At 42.7% G+C, this 21,857-nt stretch overlaps 1 protein-coding gene across 5 annotated transcripts in view; it reads left to right on the top strand.

Moving 5' to 3' along the window:
• PTPRQ (protein tyrosine phosphatase receptor type Q) overlaps positions 1 to 21,857 on the top strand; it is a 356,602-nt gene that overhangs the window by 129,404 nt on the left and 205,341 nt on the right. For all 5 annotated transcript variants that reach the window (XM_068276870.1, XM_068276873.1, XM_068276874.1 and 2 more), the window contains 4 exons: positions 527 to 770; positions 6,440 to 6,568; positions 7,455 to 7,601; positions 18,371 to 18,543. In XM_068276870.1, the coding sequence (XP_068132971.1) occupies positions 527 to 770; positions 6,440 to 6,568; positions 7,455 to 7,601; positions 18,371 to 18,543 (693 nt within the window). The remainder of the gene's footprint in view (positions 1 to 526; positions 771 to 6,439; positions 6,569 to 7,454; positions 7,602 to 18,370; positions 18,544 to 21,857) is intronic.

The raw sequence follows: 21,857 nt of genomic DNA, 5'->3' as shown, positions 1-21,857 counted from the left end.
GGGCCGTTTCTGTGCGCTTCCCACAGCGCACTGCCCTGTGCGTTCAGCAAGGTATTGATTTTTCCATGTAACTAAATGTAGCTGGTTCACATCTATGCGCTGCGCTGAGCAGCGTTACAGAAACGTAGTGTTGCAGGCATTTCTGTGCGTTGAGCTGTAAAGCGCACAGCAATGCAAGTGAATAGGTCCGCTTTTTTAGCGCATAGAAGCGCGTACAAGCGCATGTGTTTTTTACCCCTAATTGGAGAAAAAAATACATTTACATACAAAAACAAAGTTTTATTGACAACTGCTGCTGCTACAGTAAACAAAACGTGCTTTAAAGAAGCGCAGCGCAACGCACAGAAACGCGGACTAAAGCGCGCACAAGCGCATGCGTTTTTTACAATGCGCTTTAACACGTTTTTCAGCGCAGCAGATGTGAACGAGGCCTTAGTGCTCGGAGCGGAGGTAAGAGTGCTAGCCACAACATCACTGTGCTAGCCTATAGTTAATGTTCTTTATTTTATTTATTTATTTATTTTAGGATAAAAGTGAATCTTTTCTGTGGCGCACAACAAGCCCTCCATCAACACGTGGCCTGTCTACAACCACAGCTTCATTTATCTCAAGAACAGTAACTTCCAAGACCTTTAATGCGATTTGGAATGAGCCTATCACCTATATTGTGGGAAGCCTTAGACCGTATACAACTTACTTGTTTGAAGTTTCCGCAGTTACCAATGAACCTGGCTACATTGACAGTACAATTGTCAGGACACCAGAATCAAGTGAGTAAAATCAAACTCCTGTATGTCCAGGGACAGATTTTCCATAAGGCACTGAAGGCACTTGCCTATAGGCGCCTTATGTGGGAGAGGCGGCCTCCCCCCTTCCTCAGATAACTGATATAAGGCACTTTTGGTCAAATCCCTGTCTCATGTCACTGACCTCAAGCAATTACACTCTAATCCTTCTCTCGTGTCACTAAGCGTGATATGAGAAAGTGAGTGTTAGATTCTAAGGACAGTTAGTGACATAAAGCTGGGAATAGAGTTGAGAATGTTTTTACTTGGGGGTGTGGCCTATGTTCAGGGGCAGAGTTTAGGGCATTAGAACTTCTGTGCCTACAGGCCTCTAAGCTGTAAGTCCAGCCCTGATCACATCAGGAAGTTCAAAGTCTGTTCCAGTTCAGCATTTACAGACATGTTAAAAACTATTTATACTTAAGTATCCTACACACGCTAGAAAGAGCCTAGACTGGGCAGCCATTGGGGGCCATCTTGACCAAAAATCTAACGTGTGTATAGATGTCCCCCGAGGTCGCTTTAAAATCTGGCATGCTGGATCTGGCTGACCGAGGTTGTATTTATCCTTCTACACCTAACTTTTTTTTTTTTTTTTTTTAGAATCCTGCAGTTTTATTTTCTGTGTATCTGCTAAGAAAATAATGGTTAATGTTGTATTGTCTCATACAGTGACAGTCTTTCAGTGTCCCAGAAGCTAAAACATATGAACTATTGACCTTTTATATCTACTCCCTGCTCTCAGAAGTTGTTCTCAGCAAGAAAAGAGCTTTATGGCTTTAATTCCTTTTCAGTGGGGGTTAGGCTATAGTTCGCCTAAGTCTCGATTTGAAGGAAACTGTCACTTGCATACCTAAATAAACTCTTTCAGGCAGAAAAAAAAGAACTTGTTCATTAACTTGTTCAGGGTTTGGGACTTTCTTTTTGCTCCCTTATAGTGCAGCAAACAGTTCATAAACTTTCACTCTTGCTCCATTGCATTGGACAATATAATCGCATCAAAATGCGATGCCATTATATTTCATGAATCTAGGGGGCCCCATGCAATTTTTTTTTGCAGGTGGGCCCCATACATGGTAGTTAGGCCTCTAGCTACACTGTTCATGTTGCATCGCACTGAAAATGTGCAATGCCACTTTTCACCACCATTGTGGTTCAATCCTATTTCTGTGGATGTGGACTGCAATGGATTATGTGTAAAAGGAGCCCAAGGGAGCAAACTCTAGCTGGCCATGGTGATCTACAGCTAACAACTTACAAATGATGTTTTAAGGTGGATGATCCTATATACTGTGTGGTATATATTTACTCCTATGTGCACAGGAGGAGTGATCTGGATAGGTGGTGTGGATTTGTAGAGATGATGGTGTGGTGCAGCTCTATGATGATCACTCACTGTGGTTAGTAGACTATCTGTGTAGACAGGGATGGGGTAGGAGCCAGACAAAAGGGGAAGAGCACACTCAATTTCAAAACAATATAGGCGACAAGCCTCTCCGTGGAATATTCTCGCCTCTATACGTTGCTGACTCAGCAACTGACTCAGTTGCTGACTGGTCAGTGTTAGCGCTTTTGTCCCTTTGTAGGCCAGGGATATAGGCTCTGGATACAATGTTGCTTTCGCCTGCTGTCTCCTTTTGTTCGCAGGATAACGCCGCCTTGGTACTTTCAAGTGTGGTCTCCAAGCTGGCTGGTACTTGTAGTCCTCCCGGTTTGGTGATAGGTGATGGTGGAATGTGCGCAGTAATAAAACAGAGAGGTGAAGAGGAGGGAATGGATAGTAGTGCAGCACAGATGACTATTTTCCTCAGTGCCGCTTGTAGCCAGGTATATGCAGCCTCACCTGTGGAACGGCGAGAGTTGTGTCCTGGCTGGTGGGGCACCGAAAGGAGACAGCAGGCGAAGGCAACACTGTATCCAGAGCCTATGTCCCTGGCCTACAAAGGGACAAAAGCGCTAACACTGACCAACCCATACATGCGAGTCAGAGGTGAGAATATTCCACGGAGAGTCTTGTCGCCTATATTGTTTTGAAATTGAGTGCGCTCTTCCGCTTTTGTTTTGCTCCTACCCCATCCCTGTCTACACAGATATAACTTACAAATGAGGACACAGAAGAACAGCAGTTACCCTTGAGGTATACTTTCCTTGCTGTATTTGTATCTAAATTATTACTAAAGGATTGTTGAGTATTTCTGAAATTCTTAAGATGAATTTGCTATGAAGCTTTCTTGCACTTTAAGACCAATTAAAACATTGCACAGAACGAAATTTTGGCTTTAAGTCCTTCAAAGTCAAAACAAGTTTGAGTGCCAGAAGTAAAGAGCTTCTGTTGCTTGATCAAAATGTCTAGATTATATTATACGCAACTACTTCATCATTTGCTCTGCCAGGTCTAATGTTATCAGTTCCATTGCTGTCTCATTTTGAAGAGTAAAGGGTGTGATTTATGGGCACGTGATGCAAAGCAAGTCACTGCTTTCAATGCGCTTGTGTTTTGCAGCATGGTTAATGTAAAATTACACCTACTTCTGCAGTTGCCAAACGATATAGAAAGAGTTTATCAGAAAGAGACAATGTAAAGAGACAAACTTAAAATGGAGACATTAGAAGATGGGCTTAAAGTACGAGGCAATGATTTTTTTTCAGAAATATGTAGCTACAACTCGCACCCACTAAACAGATTAGTTATAATTAATAACATTTGAATTTGGCATGTCGAGTTCAGAACTTCTGAATACTGCCGAACACCACATCTCAGCACCATCTGAGTACCGAACAAGCAGACGGGGTCAGGGGTAGTTTACTAAGGCTTCTTGCACACTGGCCTTGGTAACCTGTGCTATGTTACCCTTACACCTTGTCAGTGCAATGCAACTGTATAAAGCCTTGCAGCATTCATGCGACGCAGTGCGATGCACCGGAAGCATCCCATCTGATGCAAAGTCTGCAGCATGTTACCACTTGACTTCAACGGTGACGCAACAGTAATTCAAGTCAATGGTGACGCATGTTTTGTAAAAATGTGTGGTGCGCATGCGTGGACGACAATTTACTTGTTACATGCATCCTATCTGCTAGCTATAAACGAGCCTCTTGCAGTTGAAAGCATGGCTGCAGAACAGTCATGGAGGGTGGTGTGTGCCACAAAATCATGACAGCGAGACCACCATATAGCAACCGTTCATTACAACGGATCATCATGCTGTCACTACTCATTCAAGCCACAGGAAGTGAGCAGTAGACAGCTGTTTTTAAAAGGTTGTTTGCTGACAATTTCATTATTAATGCAGTAAAATGCAGGTGCCTACAACTGACAACATTAGCGGTGTGGCAGGAGCATCGCACCGCAATCACGCAGATCCAGTGTAAAGCCGGCCTTACTTGTGCTTCATGGACGTTTCACATGACTCCGATGCTTCTTCCTACCAAAGCCGGAAGGAGGAAGAATCAGAGTTACATGAAACGCACCGTGAAGCACAAGTACGTGAACTGACACTGTCCACTTCTTCGGTACTGAAAGATGCTGAAGTGTGGTGTTCGGCAGCATTCGGTTGTTCCAAATTGGATATGCCAAATTCAAACACACACACCAAATATAATAGTGCCATTATAGTTTCAAAGTTTTTATTAGGTTATAAAGGACCAAATCAACAGTACAGCCATGTTTCGTTTGCCCCTGATGGGGCTGTGCTTAATACAAACTGGTAATAGCATCAAACAAAAATAGCAGGTACCACATATGCAGTCATTTCTCAAGACAGATATACACATTTTCAAAAGCAGGTGAAAAAGAGATCAGCGTTATAGGTTGATACAATAGTAATAATATAGGATCACAGAGTAAATGCACATGAGCGAAGGCCTATGAGATTGGAGGCATTCATCCAGGGTTGCAATGTTTTGATGAAAGAGTCAAAGGTGTCATTGGTAATTGTGAGCAGCCGTTCAGAAATCATAATATCTAAAAGGATATTATCAGTCATCTGAATCAAAAGTGTGGGTTGTAGCCATTGTCTGGCAATGTGAGATCTGGCGGCTTTAGTAATGTGCTGTGCAAGGCGGTGATAGGGATGTCTCCATTTCGGGGGCTTATCCCCAAATAAAAGTAGGGAAGGGTCTGGGCCCAGGGAGGTTTCCAATGCAGTATTTATTGCTGAAGTTATTTCAGCAGAAGGAATAGTGCCATTTTAAATGACAAATGTACAGGGGTTCTCAGGCTACAGATGTGTAAATTAAACATCTGCCCAATTACCACGTAGGCTCCTCCCCCAATATAACCATCAGCAAAATAACATATTTACAAGGCTGAAGTCACTTCTTCAGAGGCAATAGATTATGTACAATCAATCATTTCCTGGAGGTAACCCGAGTCCCAAAAATCTGTCATGCTCTGATATGCATGTGAGTAGTCTCCATCCACCCCAGTCCAGAGGAATTTGATCAGAGTGGAGTCAATCATTTTGGACCATTGGGCAAACATCTGTGTGCATGGCTACCATTAGTGATACATCAGATCCTGCCAATCAGTCACCGCCAACATAAATTGTATATCAACAATGGCTGAATGGAATCCAAAATTGAAGCCAGTGGTTGAATAGAAGCACTCCCTTCCTCTGTACATGTATTTCAATGGAAAATTAGCATACTAAATAAAATTCAAAATAGGGCAGTGGGAACAGAGATCGGGTTGCTGTGGGATGCTTTATATATTAACAGGCCATTAACATCATTCTAACAGTGATTACTGCTGATACTATGAAAAATTGGTAATGGCTTAAGAATGGAAGCTGTTATTTGCTTTTTTATTAACTTCAAACAACTACAAAAGTAAACTCAACTAAAAAAATAAAAAAACAAACTAAAATAAACAATATTTTAGCACTGAGACTGTGTGAAAGAATATAGACAATACAACATTGAGGGATCTTTCACACTTGGACGTTGCGTTTGATGCGATGTCCGTGCCCCTAACACAACGCATGTTAGCTTTGAAGTTCGATGTTACATTGCACTGCGTTATGCGTCTCTTGATGCGTACGTGATGCATACTTTTTGACGCATACGGATCTAACTAAAACGGCGCATGTGGCACATTTAAAAACAAACAAACAAACATTACTGAGCATGTGCAAACAGTCTAACGCAGCCAAATACGAGTATAACGCACAGCATGCTGCACTTTCATTTAACGTGCTGCATTATACTCCATCGCAACGTGGGCACTGTGAACCAGCACATTGATTTTTCAATGCTGTGAGTTGGGCTGCGTTACAGGCTGCTGTAATGTGCGGCTGTAACGTCCCACTGTGAAAGCAGCCTTAACCTATTCCTATTATTTTTAATTTATTCCTGCTTGTTGTATACTGCCCCAACTCTTGTCCGTCCGTCCCATTCTTGTATATATATTCTTCTCCAGTTCACCTTTTCTCCAGAGTTTTCTTTGAGGAGATCATTTTCCATCTCCAGGCAGCATGGTGGTGTAGGGGTTAGCATGCTCCCTGGGTCCCTGGTTTAAATCCCAGCCAGGGCACTATCTGCACAGAGTTTGTATGTTCTCCCCGTGTCTGTGTGCGTTTCCTCCAGGCACTCCGGTTTCCTCCCACATCCTAAAAACACACACATGTTTTTCGTCTTACTTTTTTTTCTTCCAGTTCCCGAAGACCCTCCCCAGAATCTGATTAAAGGCAACATCACTGCAAGGTCATTTTCTGTAACTTGGGATGCACCAACTATTGTGACTGGAAAATTTAGTTATAGAGTTGAACTATTTGGTCCTTTCGGTAAGTGGCATTATATTAGTCATATATATACATGATGTGAAACATTTATTCAGTCAAAAAATATAAACTTATAGATGGCTATTTTAAATATTTCTTTTGTGACAGGGAAAGGTGTTTGCTGGCTTAGAGAGTGTGACCCACTCTTTCTTACCGATATATACGTTAGTAGTGGCTATATCCAGCGCCTTTTTTACACATTCACTCTTAGGGCTTGTTCACACTATGAGCGTTTGTGGATTTTTTCAAGTGCTAGTGATTTTAGAAATTGCCTTAAAAGCGCTTGTGCAATGATCTCCTATAAGAGTGTTCACATATGAGCGTTTTGATTTGCAGCAAATCGTGCTACATGTGCCATTTTCTGAGCGCTTTGCTATGATGGAAGGTATAGGAAAAGTGCAAAACGCTTGAATAAGTGCTTTGTATAGCGATTTCTCAAGCGCTTATAAGAATAAATACATTGTATTTATTCTTTTCCGGGTCAAAGAGTTCCTTTCCTGACTGAGATTTTCTCTTCCTGATGTCAATCGCTCAGCAAAAGCGCTTAGAAAAGCTCTTACAAAAACGCTTTTCTAGGCTCAGATCACAGGGAAAAACACTTTGAAAAAAGCTCAATAAATTGCTCAGCGCTTGCGATAGCGCTGGCGATTTACAATGTGAACAAGGCCTTACACAGCATTCAGCTATCTGTTTAAAAGACTACTACAGCAAAAAAAAAGTAAGCAGTTAAAATCTGGCAGAGCTGGCATGTTTTGAACTAGTCCATCTCCTCACGGAGAAGTAGAAGTACAGTAACAGTTTAGCAACCTGTTTTTTAAGCCTTCAGTAATAGTAAAATTAAATGTCTAGAGTGAATGTATGAATAATTTCCTTTGTTTTTCCCCATCAGGTCGAATTCTAGACAACAGCACAAAGGACTTGAAGTTTACTTTTACCAACCTCACACCTTTCACAACATATGATGCATACATCAGTGGAGAAACTAGCGCAGGTGTTGGGCCCCGAGCCAACATATCTGTTTTCACTCCGGCCGAAGGTAACTGTCTTTTATTTCAAGGTTTATAACTTCCTGTCTAAATATATGACTTGTAGAAATATACAATGCCTTGTAGATGCAACATGCAGAAAGCAACGTAGAAAATAGTGAAATAAATTCTGTGAATAGTTATAGAATGCAAAACACACTCTAAGAATTAATGGAGAATATCTAAAGAAGAATTGCACTACTCTCTTGTGGCAAGTGCAGTGGCGTACCTAGGGCATTTGACACCCGGTGCTGGTTATTATAAGACACCCTCCCCTCCCAACTCCCCCCCCTCCCAAAAAAAAGGAGCGAGTGTGGCACACTAAGCGCGCCACAGTGGGTAATGCCAGGTATAGGTGCTCCCTGTATAGTAAAGTGAGCAGCATTTCACCAGAAATTGTAAATTGGGCAGCATTTCACCAGAAATTAATCATAAAGTGGGCAGCATTTCACCATAAATTAATCAAAAAGTGGGCAGCGTTTCACCATAAATTAATCATAAAGAGAGCAGCATTTCACCAGAAATCGTAAAGTGGGCAGCATTTCACCAGAAAAAAATAGTAAAGAGAGCAGCATTTCACCAGAAATTTTAAAGTGAGCAGCATTTCATCAGGAAATAATCGTAAAGTGAGCAGCATTTCACCAGAAATTTTAAAGTGAGCAGCATTTCATCAGGAAATAATCGTAAAGAGAGCAGCATTTCACCAGAAATCGTAAAGTGGGCAGCATTTCACCAGAAAAAAATAGTAAAGAGAGCAGCATTTCACCAGAAATTTTAAAGTGAGCAGCATTTCATCAGGAAATAATCGTAAAGTGAGCAGCATTTCACCAGAAATCGTAAAGTGGGCAGCATTTCACCAGGAAATAATCGTAAAGTGGGCAGCATTTCACCAGAAATCGTAATGTGGGCAGCATTCACCAGAAAATAATCATTATGTGCGCAGCATTCACCAGAAAATAATTGCTATGTGCGCAGCATTCACCAGAAAAAAATCGTTATGTGCGCAACATTCACCAGAAAATAATTGCTATGTGCGCAGCAATCACCAGAAAATAATTGTTATGTGCACAGCATTCACCAGAAAATAATCGCTATGTGCGCAGCATTCACCAGAAAATAATCGCCATGTGCGCAGCATTCACCAGAAAATAATCATTTTGTGCGCAGCATTCACCAGAAAATAATCGCTATGTGCGCAGCATTCACCAAAATATAATCGCTATGTGCGCAGCATTCACCAGAAAATAATCGCTATGTGCGCAGCATTCACCAGTAAAGAATCGTTATGTGCGCAGCATTCACCAGAAAATAATCGCTATGTGCGCAGCATTCATGAGAAAAATAATAGTTATGTGCGCAGCATTCACCAGAAAATAATCGCTATATCCGCAACATTTACCGAAAATAATCGCTATGTCTGCAGCATTCACCAGAAAATAATCGTTATGTGCACAGCATTCACCAAAAAATAATCGCTATGTCCACAGCATTCACCAGAAAATAATCGCTATGTGTGCAGCATTCACCAAGAAATTATCGCTATGTCCGCAGCATTCACCAGAAAATAATCATTATGTCCACAGCATTCACCAGAAAATAATCATTATGTCCACAGCATTCACCAGAAAATAATCGTTATGTGCGCAGCATTCACCAGAAAATAAACCTGTAAAAAAAAAAATTCACTCACCTGGCCGGCTGATGTACAGCTTCCCGACGATCCTCCAGTGACGATCCTCCTGCAGCACATCTCCCGCGCTGACAGACAGAGCAGGGCTACAGGAAGACGGCGTCCGAAGCCCTGTACTGGAGACACAAATAGTTTCCAGTGCAGGGCTTTGGCAGCCATCTTCCCGTAGCCCTGCTCTGCCTCCGGGAGGCAGTCCCCGCAGTGGGCTGCGGGGAGTTCGATGTTGGGGGGGTCTCGGGCGGGCAGCGAGGAAGAGAGGCAGAAGGAGGGGACCCAGGTGAGGGAGGGAGGGATCTGTCCCCCCCTCGCCGCCGCTGTCCCCCACCCCTCCTTCTAGCGCTGCTCTTCCCCTACCATGGGGGGTCGTGGCGACACCCCCCTGGCTGTCAGTCACCCGGGGCGCCACGCCCCCCTGTGCCCAATGATAGGTACGCCACTGGGCAAGTGGCCACGTTTACTTTATAAAACATGAATCTGCAGCTTAACTGGTGACCAGCACCACTGCACATAGCAATAGTGAGCAATAAGCAATTAGAACATTGATGCAATTTGCACAGCTCCGCTCTCTCTTCCTGTTCTTTCTGAGTTGGCTCCTGTCGGCAGAGTTGGATCATCTACAAGGCACTTTAGGCAGATGCCTGGAGAGAGACTAGGGGCTGGTTGACACTACTCCCACCAGAAATGGATTAAGATGTGATGGGACTTGTGGTTGTCAAGGTGGCTGGTATGCCCCTTGACAACCACAAGGTCCCAGGCACCTGCCTAGGTTGCCTGGTGGATGATCCTGCTCTGCCCTCCACCAAATATTATCAAAATAAACCAAATGGTTACTTGCTTAGGGCCTCATTTCAACTTAATCCTTCTCTACTTGTGGAGCACATGATTTTTCAAAATGTATGTGACCTGGCTAACCATTGGAAGAGCAGAAAAAATATTTCCATTGTCGCATTGAAGGATCAGCTCTGACAGGTGGCCAGATATTGAATTTGTATTGGTTGCATGCTCTTGCGCCCTCTCACTAAACTAGTTTGGTGACTGTGCTGCTATTCAACAGTAAGAATGCCATGTGTCAGTAGGAATTTGTGCATCACATTTGTATAAATGGCAAGGGCCTATATGCAATTCACTTTTCTCCTGAGTTTTCTCCTAAGTGATATTTTCACACCTTACCAATAAAATGCCTTTTAAGTCACCACCAAGCAAGACAATACTTACAATTATTGTCATAGTACTTGTTCACCTAACTAAAAATGAATAAAAATAAGCAAGCTTTCGGCCTTGTAGCCTTCGTCAGGCTTATATCCTGTTAGTTTGCAAGCTGGTGGTACAGACAGCTTTACACATGCAACATCAAAAGGGAAAACAAATGGTCTGTTTGAATTAAGGCATCTTAATGACATGTATTTATGCTTGAAAAAAAATATCTGTTTTCCCTTTTGATGTTGCATGTATATAAGCTGTCTGTACCACCAGCTTGCAAACTAACAGGATATAAGCCCGACGAAGGCTGCAAGGCCGAAAACTTACTTATTTTTATTCATTTTTAGTTAGCCAATAAATGGTATCATCCTGATTTAAAACTTCTTGATTGTATTTATGTACAGCTTAAAATTTAAAACATTTTCTGTTCTTTTTGTTTCGCAAAGTGCTTATTTTATCCACAGGGTGGCAGTATGTGCCAGTTAATGTAATACAGTCATTGCTGCTTCAATCTAACCTTTTGTTTGGCAAAATACATCATAATGAACACAGAGTAGGTTTTGGAATATTTTTATCGTGGGCCATCTAAAATATGGGCAATTATAACTACTTATTTCTTTTTATCTAAGGGCTATATTTAGTAGAAATGCATATTTTTTATGTTTATTTTGTTTTTTTTAGAAAGCAAAGATGCTGAGTTGCTGAAGTTTGGAACATTCAGTGTGGAAAATTTGGAAAACTAAATTTTTATAAAAATGTATTATGTAATATTAAAGTGGACCTCCTGGAAAACTTGCAGACAATGCAAGATCTTTATCCATCTCCTCTGAGACAGTGTAAGCACAGACAGGTGTCCTGATGTCTTCATTCAGTACTGATAGCCCACAGAGAGAGCCACAGTTACAGACACACCACCACTAAAACCTATGTAACAGAACCTTAATGCCTCTTGCACACTGCAAGCGATTCAGATTCAGATTCCGCTTTAATCTGTTTTTACATCCGATTCCAATTCCGATTTGCAGTTTGCTCCCTGCACACTGCAAATCGGAATCTGAATCGGATGTAAAAACAGATTAAAAAGCGGAATCTGAATCTGAATCGCTTGCAGTGTGCAAGAGGCCTAAGGCTTGTTCACAGTGCTCAGTTGCTTTGCAGAATAATTCTGCATGTAAACTCAATGCCCATACAATTCTATGGGCCTGTTCACAGTACTGTGTTGTAACTGATTGTGTTATTCTTACTTGGAGCAAACAGGCTTTGTATTAAAGTCTATGTGCCCATTGCAGTTCAAACCCATAATGCATGCATTATTCAACTGACCACTGCGAACCTAGCCTCAACAATTACACAGTAAGGCCTGGTTCACACTGTAAGAGCTATTTAAGCGCTAGTAATTTGAAAAGCTCTTACTAATGCAATGCTGTATAGGTGATTTATATAAGATCACATTGCACAAGTGGGATCACACACACATAACATTACATTAACAAGAGCTTTTGAAGTCACAAGTGCTTAGAAAAAGCTCTTACAGTGTGAACCAGGCCCTAGTGATCTTTAAGGAGGACATTAGCAAACATGTCTGCAATGCACCGTTTAGATCTTTCTCCCCACAGACTTGTTTTTAAACTTTCCCAAAGATTCTCTTTACGTTATAACCCGAGTTATTAACAATGTGTACAATGTAGTAATATCACTGGCACATCATAGAGCTTATAGATTGACTTTTTGGGGTTTTAGCAGAGAAGCAATAACATACTACCCACCATTCTGGTACACTTTCTTTTGAGTATGCATCTACTCATGTCTCCACCCCTCATCTAAAGACCACATTCCTCCAGGACCCATTCCAGGTCGTCATCAAGCCTGGTGCCGACACTAGAGGCAGTGTGATGCTGGAGCCTGAATAGTAATCTGATTGAAGGGGGAGTTGCATGTGGGGAGAACCTAGGAGAGGTGAGAGATGTTTCTGCTGTTGCTGCTGCTGCCAGTGATCACTACGATCAGCAGCATTCGTAGGGATCATGTGATTAGGGGTCATTCAGCATGTCTCCTGATCACTAAGTAGAGATGTCAGCTGTCATATGACAGCTAAATCTACCCCTTTGGGAGCGCATGATCATAGTGGGAGAGGTGGGCGAAGGTCAATTCCAGATACATCCTGTCAGAAGCTAACAGTCACAAACAGGGTGTATCTGAATAACCAACAGAAAGGGAATCTCTGCCTATTAGAGGATCACCACACTGACAGGGAGAGAGGGAGAACCACACTTGTATCATTGTAAAATCTGCTCATAGTATTCAGTATCTGTTGACCCTCAAACTACATGGAGGTGGTAAAATGTGTACCAGGCAGTGGCGTAGGGGTCACGGGCTATCTATACCGAGGCACTTATCTCTGGCTATCTACAGTGGGTTGCAAAAGTATTCAGCCCCCTTGAAGTTTTCCACATTTTGTCACATTACTGCCACAAACATGAATCAATTTTATTGGAATTCCACGTGAAAGACCAACACAAAGTGTGAGAAGTGGAACGAAAATCATACATGATTCCAAACATTTTTTACAAATAAATAAGTGCAAAGTGGGGTGTGCGTAATTATTCGACCCCCTGAGTCAATACTTTGTAGAACCACCTTTTGCTGCAATTACAGCTGCCCATCTTTTAGGTTATGTCTCTACCAGCTTTGCACATCTAGAGAATGAAATCCTTGCCCATTCTTCTTTGCAAAACAGCTCCAGCTCAGTCAGATTAGAGGGACAGCGTTTGTGAACAGCAGTTTTCAGATCTTGCCACAGATTCTCGATTGGATTTAGATCTGGACTTTGACTGGGCCATTCTAACACATAGATATGTTTTGTTTTAAACCATTCCATTGTTATCCTGGCTTTATGTTTAGGGTCATTGTCTTGCTGGAAGGTGAACCTCCGCCCCAGTCTTAAGTCTTTTGCAGTCTTCAAGAGGTTTTCTTCCAAGTTTGCCCTGTATTTGGCTCCATCCATCTTCCCATAAACTCTGACCAGCTTCCCTGTCCCTACTAAAGAGATGCACCCCCTGAGCATGATGCTGCCACCACCATATTTGACAGTGGGGATGGTGTGTTCAGAGTGATGTGCAGTGTTAGTTTTCCGCCATACATAGCGTTTTGCATTTTGGCCAAAAAGTTCCATTTTGGTCTCATCTGACCAGAGAACCTTCTTCCACATGGTTGCTGTGTCCCCCACATGGCTTGTGGCAAACTGCAAACGAGACTTCTTATGCTTTCTGTTAACAATGCCTTTCTTCTTGCCACTCTTCCATAAAGGCCAACTTTGTGCAGTGCATGACTAATAGTTGTCCTATGGACAGAGTCTCCCACCTGAGCTGTAGATCTCTGCAGCTAGTCCAGAGTCACTGTGGGCCTCTTGACTGCCTTTCTGATCAGCGCTCTACTTGTTCGGCCTATGAGTTTAGGTGGATGGCCTTGTCTTGGTAGGTTTACAGTTGTGCCATACTCCTTCCATTTCTGAATGATCACTTGAACAGTGCTTCTTGGGATTTTCAAGGCTTTGGAAATCTTTTTGTAGCCTAAGCCTGCTTTAAATTTCACAATAACTTGATCCCTGACCTGTCTTGGACCTGTCTTGTGTGTTCTTTGGACTTCACGGTGTTGTTGCTCCCAATATTCTCTTAGACAACCTCTGAGGCCCTCACATAGCAGCTGTATTTGTACTGATATTAGATTACACACAGGTGCACTCTATTTAGTCATTAGCACTCATCAGGCAATGTCTATAGGCATCTGACTGCACTCAGATCAAGGGAGCCGAATAATTATGCACACACCACTTTGCAGTTATTTATTTGTAAAAAATGTTTGGAATCATGTATGATTTTCATTCCACTTCTCATGTGTACACCACTTTGTGTTGGTCTTTCATGTGAAATTCCAATAAAATTGATTCATGTTTGTGGCAGTAATGTGACAAAATGTGGAAAACTTCAAGGGGGTTGAATACTTTTGCAACCCACTGTATACGGAAGCACCTATCCCTGGCTATCTATACTGAGGCACCTATCCCTGGCCATCTATATGGAGGCACCTATCCCTGGCTATCTATACGGAAGCACCTATCCCTGGCTATCTATACTGAGGCACCTATCCCTGGCTATCTATACTGAGGCACCTATTTCTGGCTACCTGTACTGAGGCACCTATTCCTGGCTACCTATACTGGAGAACCTATTTCTGGCTACCTATACTGGGGCAAATATTTCTGGCTATCTATACTGGAAGCACCTATTCCGGGCTACCTATACTGAGGTACCTATTCCTGGCTACCTATACTGGAGAACCTATTTCTGGCTACCTATACTGGGGCACATATTCCTGGCTACCTATACTGAGGCACCTGTTTCTTGCTATCTATACTGTGAGCATCTATTCCTGGCTACCTATACTGAGACACCTATTCCTGGCTACCTGTACTGGGAGCACCTATTCCTGGGTTACCTATTTTGGAGCACCTTTACCTGGCTACCAAAATTGGGGGCTCATATTCCTGGCTACCTGGGGACACCTATTCCTGGCTACCTATACTGAAGGCACCTACACCTGGCTATTTAATGTAGGGTGGGGGGGGGGGGTCCAAATTTTGCACTGGGGCCCCAAGGTTTGTAGCTATGCCACTGGTACCAGGCTTAACTCTGATACTCATCTTTTTTCATTTTCTCCCCTAGTGTGGAGGAAATCACCAGGGGAATGATACACAAATAATCCAGAGCTGTTATGGAAAATGTACATCAACTCAGAATCATGAGCATCTTATTGACCGCCTTTAATGCCAGTTCTATATCTATCAACCACATGTAAAAATAGAAAAAATCTACAACTGTCCCAAATTGAATCAGCTCACATGATGCTTTTGCAGCATTAGAAAAACGTAATAGATATCAAGAATTTCCAAATGTCAGTAGCATTGATTTGGTGTTAAGTCAGCAGGAAAAAAGGTTTCTGTTTTCATAGTCTGCTCTGATCTGCTTGTCCTGTACCTGTGAATTCAGATTACGTGACCATGAGAAAAGCAAATGTAGCCCAGGTCCTGGCATACACTTGTTAGGCTGAGGAGTGCTCTGCAGGCTTTGAGTTGCATATCAGTATAAGCTAACAGAGTGGTGTGAAATTGCCTTTGGTTCACTATTGTGGTGATTAGCATCAACACTTTTGTTTCCCTTCCCAAGGAGAGGGGCCGGGCCTGACACATTAATAAGTGTTTGCTTGCTGCAGGCAGCACACACCATCCCAGTCCTCTAGCATACTCAAAGTCAGCCTGTATCCATGCTGATAATAGGTTCTCTTACTACTTATGATCTCTTAATTGAGTGCCACTAGGCTTTGTATAGTCATAATACAAATAAAAGAGCAACTAATTACCCTGATTAAGAGCTGTGAATTGATATCCTCAGTTTGCTGATGTCCTTTCGATGGCCAGAGTTGAAAGGGTCTTGATTTGTGTAACATTCTTTAGAAGGTGTAATCCTGGTAAACCAAACCTGAGGTTAATGAAAGCTGCAAGCATGACTGTACCAAAACTCAGATTTGCATTTTACAGGGTCTTATTTTCTAAGCAGATAATTATTGCTGCAAAAATCTTAGCACTGTTATTTTGTAGACCTTTTCTAGTTGATTGTAGATGGTTGCAGACTGGCAGTATTGGCCCAAGTTTAGCTTGATGAAGTAGATAGTTAGGGCTTTTTTTTCCATTAGGAATTGCAATCGTGATTCCAAATGCCCCCCAATGGAAGCTTTTATGACATAATCAGAAGTGCGTTCCACTATTGCAGCTTTCAACACAAGCGTAAACAAACGCACTAAAATGTTGCAGGGATATTGTTTGAGATCGGATAAAATCACGTTGCTATTGCATCACATGAATGGTAACGTTCCCACATGATTTCCACTAGTTTAGCAGGACCTACCATTTTTCAATCCACAAATAATCATAATCGGATCGCGAAACCATAAAAGATAGCATATTTAGGCTTAGGCTACATTCACAGTGGAGCATTATTTGGAGTACAACCAAATAATACCAGAGCTGAATACCAGATACCAGAGCTGAAAACATTGGAAAAATGGGGGAGTAGGCATGTATGGGAAGCTGTCCTGATGGCCACCGATTCCCCGTTCTCCTGTGTCCTCCTCTTTTCTTACCTAAAGCTCCTTGGCAGCCTCTTCTGGGTCGCCTGGAGTCGGGCATCAGTGTGCAGGCGCTGTCCCGGCTGTGCGGGTCCTACAGTGCGCGACAGTGGCCAGGAGTGCTCTGTGCATGCGCATGACATCACGCCCGACTCCAGTGACCTGGAAAAGCCTGCTGGGGGCTTTAGGTGAGAAAGGAGGGAGACATCGGAGAACGGGGGAGCAGTGGCCAACAGGACAGCTCCCCATACATGCCTACTCCCCCCGTTTTTTCAAATGTTTTCAGCTCTGTTATCCTTTAAAGCTGAATACTCACCTCGTGACACAGGAAGAAGGATTCCAGGGACATCCAACAACAAGTGTTCCCCAATCCATATTCCGGCAGGTATACGTGACATCCCATGAGGGGTGCAATCAAGATTTCAAGCAATCGTGCTACTTTGCACAGGAGTCGTTGGGGATCTTACAGATCCGATCTGCCATGACGGTTGTTGCTGCCACGCATTGCCAAACGTTGTAGAAACAATTGCTTGTCACTAAAAAAATCTATACTTTTTAATGCACCACAGTGCGCATGGTGTGAACCTACCTGACCATTTTTCATGAAAAGCTTAAGGCTAGGGTCACACTTGCCAAAAATCAAGAGAGTGCACTGGGAGCAATGTGTGGTTTCCTGCAGCGAGTAAAAAAAAAGACGTTGTTTTTTATCGCACAACGTGCGCGATTCCCCTTTACCGACAGTCAGCTGTTCCCAGCTGGCTTCTGGCCAAGAATGCCAATTCGGCTGTAGGAAAACACTGCCGTTTTCCTGCGGCCTCAAGTGTGACCCTACCCTTCACATCTAAAAACACAAAATGCTAGCGATTACCGCTAGCATTTTGCGACAGTGATTTTTCTGTGATTAACGGGGAAAAATCACAGGACACTGTAGCGTTTTGGGAGCGACAGCGATTAGCGGTTCTATACAGGCTAATCGCGATCACTTGGGAATTGCCTGGAAAACACAGCATGTAACGCATATGCGGTTAACGCTAACTGCAAAACGCCACGATTGTGGCAGTGAGAACACTGCCATTGGATTAAATGGCTAGCGGTTTTTTAAAAAACCGCTAGCGGTTTGCGGTGAGCGGGAATTGCACGATTCCCGCTCAAGTGTGAACGAGCCCTATGGCAGGGTTGCCACCTTATCCCTTTAAATACCGACACATATGAATTATACAGGTTTTGGGGCTACTCACACATAATCAGTGCCTAAACTGCATTAACTAGCCACAAGGCACATATAATTCATATGTGCCGGCATTTCAAGGGATGAGGTGTCAACCCTACCCTTAGGCTATGTTGACAGTGTGACGTAGCGATGTACAGCCTGTAAAAACAGGATCATAATGTAACAGAGGGAAAAATTTGCATCACCTGTTATATGTGCGATGCAACACATGTGGTGAAGCCTAGAGTGCATATAAGGTATGCTTCACTGCAACTGTTAACATGAATGTTATGCGGTTCCATATCCATACCTAATGAATACTGTCACATATCACTTAGCAATGCAATTATATTGTCCAATGCAGCACACTGCGATTTGTCACTGTGAACATAGCCTAACAGAATGTTTTAACAAAGAGTCAGATTGATTGCAAATTACATATCTATTTTACTTTGTGTTCTCATGATTTTTAATCTTTTCCTTTTTTTATTTCATGTCAGTACCCAGTGCTGTCGCTGATTTAAGTGCTAAAGACGCGGAAGCCAGTTTTATAACCGTTAGCTGGCGGCGGCCACCACAGCCAAATGGCATCATTACCCAGTACAGAGTTCGAGCTTTTGTTAAGGAAACAGGAATGGCCATTGAGAATACAATTCTCACAGGAAAATATAAGGTACTGTGCTTTTTCACTCCCAGACTTTGAAATTTGTTTGTCTTTTGCATTGAACAATTAGTAATCACTTATTGCTTTGTAGGTGTTTTCACACGTTGCCTGATCTACAACTTCTGTGCAGGATCTTCTTTCTTTTACGCCTACTCAGTGCAGCTCAACACCTAGAAGTGTTTCCTGTTATTGTCTCCAATTAAAGGCCTGCTGATAAGAGTGTTGTGTTTGGGGGCAAATGCAGAAAGGAAGACAGGAAAACTAAGAGAGGACCAATTCAAATGTAGCTGTAGCAATAAACAAAATGTGATTCATTTGGTTTGACAGACAGTATACTCTATTCACAAGTGGAAAAAATCAATCTAAACATATGTTTTCGACAGAATATCAAAGCCTGATTTAGACAATTACCCAATCAGAGAAACTTGCAAACTGGTCTAGATTTATAAATACAAAAATAAATTAAATAAAAATGGGTGTTAGGCTCCTTTCACACTTACTGTCTGTGCTGAGTCGCACAAAAAATGAGGAGCCAGGGCCGCTTCTAGACTTTTTGCTGCTTGATGCAAACTTGTAATGATCCCCCCGCCCCCCGATTTGGAATGATCACACAGTACCTGAAAATGTTCACCCTCAGCATAGGTAGGTAGCCAGGTATAGGTGCCCCCTGTATAGGGTAGCCAGGAATAGTTTTCCTCAGTATAGGGTAGCCAGTATAGTTGCCCCAGTATAGGTGGCCAGTATAGTTAGCCCAGTATATATGTAACCAATATTGTTGCCCCCTGTATAGGTAGCCAGAATAGTTGCCCCAGTATAGGTAGCTAGTATAGTTGACCCAGTATAGGTAGCTAGTATAGTTGTCCCCAGTATAACCAATAGAGTTGCCCCAGTATAGGTACCTAGTATAGTTGCGGTATAGGTAGTATAGTTGCTCCCAGTATAGCTAGTATAGTTGCCCCCTCTACAGGTAGTATAATTGCCCCAGCCTAGGTCGTTAGTATTGTTGCACCCTGTATAGGTAGTAAAGCTGCACCAGTATAGGTAGTTAGTATAGTTGCCCCAGTATAGGTAGTTAGCTAGTATATTTGCCCCAATATAGGTAGTATATTTTCCCCCAGTATAGGTAGTATAGTTACCCCCAGTATAGCGATTTAGTATAGTTGCCCCCAGGATAGGTAGTATACAGTAGTTGTCCCAGTACAGGTAGTTAATATAGTTGTCCCAGTATAGGTAGCTGGTGTAGTTGCCCCCAGTATAGGTAGTATAGTTGCCCCAGTATAGGTAGTATAGTTGCCCCAGTATAGGCAAGCGAGGTAGTTTCCCCAGTATAGCAACTGCCCTCCTTTTCCGGCCACCGCTTACCTTGTTGAAAAAAGTGACAGCTGCCTCTTGCAGCAGGACAGGCTCACCAGGTCCCCCTCGCCTGTCCTGCTTCTAGTAGACCTCAGATCCACGGGACCCACAGCAGCTCCCATAGCCGCGCATATACCGGAAGTAATTAGTGCTGATTTCAGGGGCAGTAATTACTTCCACGTATACCGGAAGTAATTACTGCCGATTTTGGGGGGCTGCCTGAAATCAGTGGCGGCATGACACGTGACGCCGCATGAGGAAGTGGTATCCCCTGGCGTCATGGGTGGGACGGCCCTGGCAGGAGCCTTAGGTGGTCAAAACATGGAATATTTACATGGATCATAGCAGAGAATAGTGCAGGTTGCTCAAAGATTAGAGATTTAGCAGTTATACCGTTGTATTATGCATACTACCCAACTTTTTGATATGAGAAAGAGGGACAATTAAGCCATGCCCCTGCCATACCCCTGATCACATCCCCGTCACACACCTAGTCACGCATACCATAAAGATTTCATGAGAAATATAAGTTGTTTTATAATGCAAACCACACTGGTCCTTTCTGTCCAGGTTTATTTTCCTCCATATTAACATTTTAAAATTAGTAATATATCAATTTAAAGGATGGGAATAAAGTATAGAGTCAATCAAACATATTTTTTTAGTTGAGAAATATATATATTTACATAGAAAGTGGGACAAAGTCCTGAAAGAGCGACAGATTCGCTTGAATGACTATGTATGCGTATTTAACCATGGCAGTGCCGTGTGCTTTTCCATTGTTTCTATGCAAAATCGTATGCAAATTCGCATGACAATTCGCATACCAAAACCGCATGCAAAGTAGGTTGGGGGAGGTTAGTGCGGATGCGGATGCGAATTTCGCATGCGGTTGTATGCAAATTTTCATGCGAATTCGCATATGATTTCGCATGAATGACTATGTATGCGTATTTAACCATGGCAGTGCCTGTGTGCTTTTCCATTGTTTCTATGCAAAATCGTATGCGAATTCGCATGACAATTTGCATACCAAAACCGCATGCGAATTTCCTATTAAATACATTGTATGCAAATCGCATAGCGGTATGCGAATTCTGATGGCTCTGCCGTGCAGATTTTTTCTGCACAGAAAAACGCTTACAAATCCTGACAAGTGGAAACAGCCCCATCCACTTGTATTGTCTATGCGAATCTGCATGCGTTTCCTGCATGCAGATTCACATAGACAATACAAGGAAATGGGCCCTTAGAAATAGAGAGTGGGAGGTTAGGTGTAGGTAGCAGGGTTAGTGTTAGGATTAGGTGGGGGAGGTTAGTATCAGGCATTGATTGGGGAGGTTAGTGTGAGAATTAAAATACAGAGGGGTAATAGTAGAATGTCAGTATAATTACCAATATTCTACTATCGGTACAAAGTAGTTGCACAAGCTGGACAACTGAAGTACAAAATATATATTGCACTAATGTCAGCTGGTGAGTGAGGCACTGTAAATGATTGGAGAGCCTGAGCCATGGTGTAGTTAAATTTGCAATTGCGCACAGAAATTCGCAATTGCGCGCGGAAAGCGAAAACGCGCGCAAAAATGCTAGCGTGGCCGTGATATTAGTTATCACGGTTTAGTGAATCAAGCCCATAGTATGAACTCACCCTTGATCAGGCTCATTATGTGCCCTATATGTATTATAAATAGTTTGTTTTGTCCACATTTGTATAAGCAAACATACAGGAAACCCAAATCACGTTGTCTTCCATAATACCTGTGTATTTAATCTGTACTAATTCCTTACATCCTCTATAATAAAACCCCTGTGTCTCTGCATCCCGTGTCCGTGTGTGTCCCTGCGTTTGCACTACTGTGCATGTGCAGTAGGGACACCCTTTGGTCAGGGAGCAGGACAGCGAGGGGGCGGCCGGCCAGACAGACTTGTGTGTGCAGCGGACGGGCAGGTGCGCGCGCAAGCGCGCT

Source organism: Hyperolius riggenbachi, chromosome 3, assembly GCF_040937935.1.
Source record: "Hyperolius riggenbachi isolate aHypRig1 chromosome 3, aHypRig1.pri, whole genome shotgun sequence".
Taxonomy (NCBI): domain Eukaryota; kingdom Metazoa; phylum Chordata; class Amphibia; order Anura; family Hyperoliidae; genus Hyperolius; species Hyperolius riggenbachi.
Note: the sequence above shows the minus strand (reverse complement) of the source record. Positions and strands in the feature narration are given on the sequence as shown.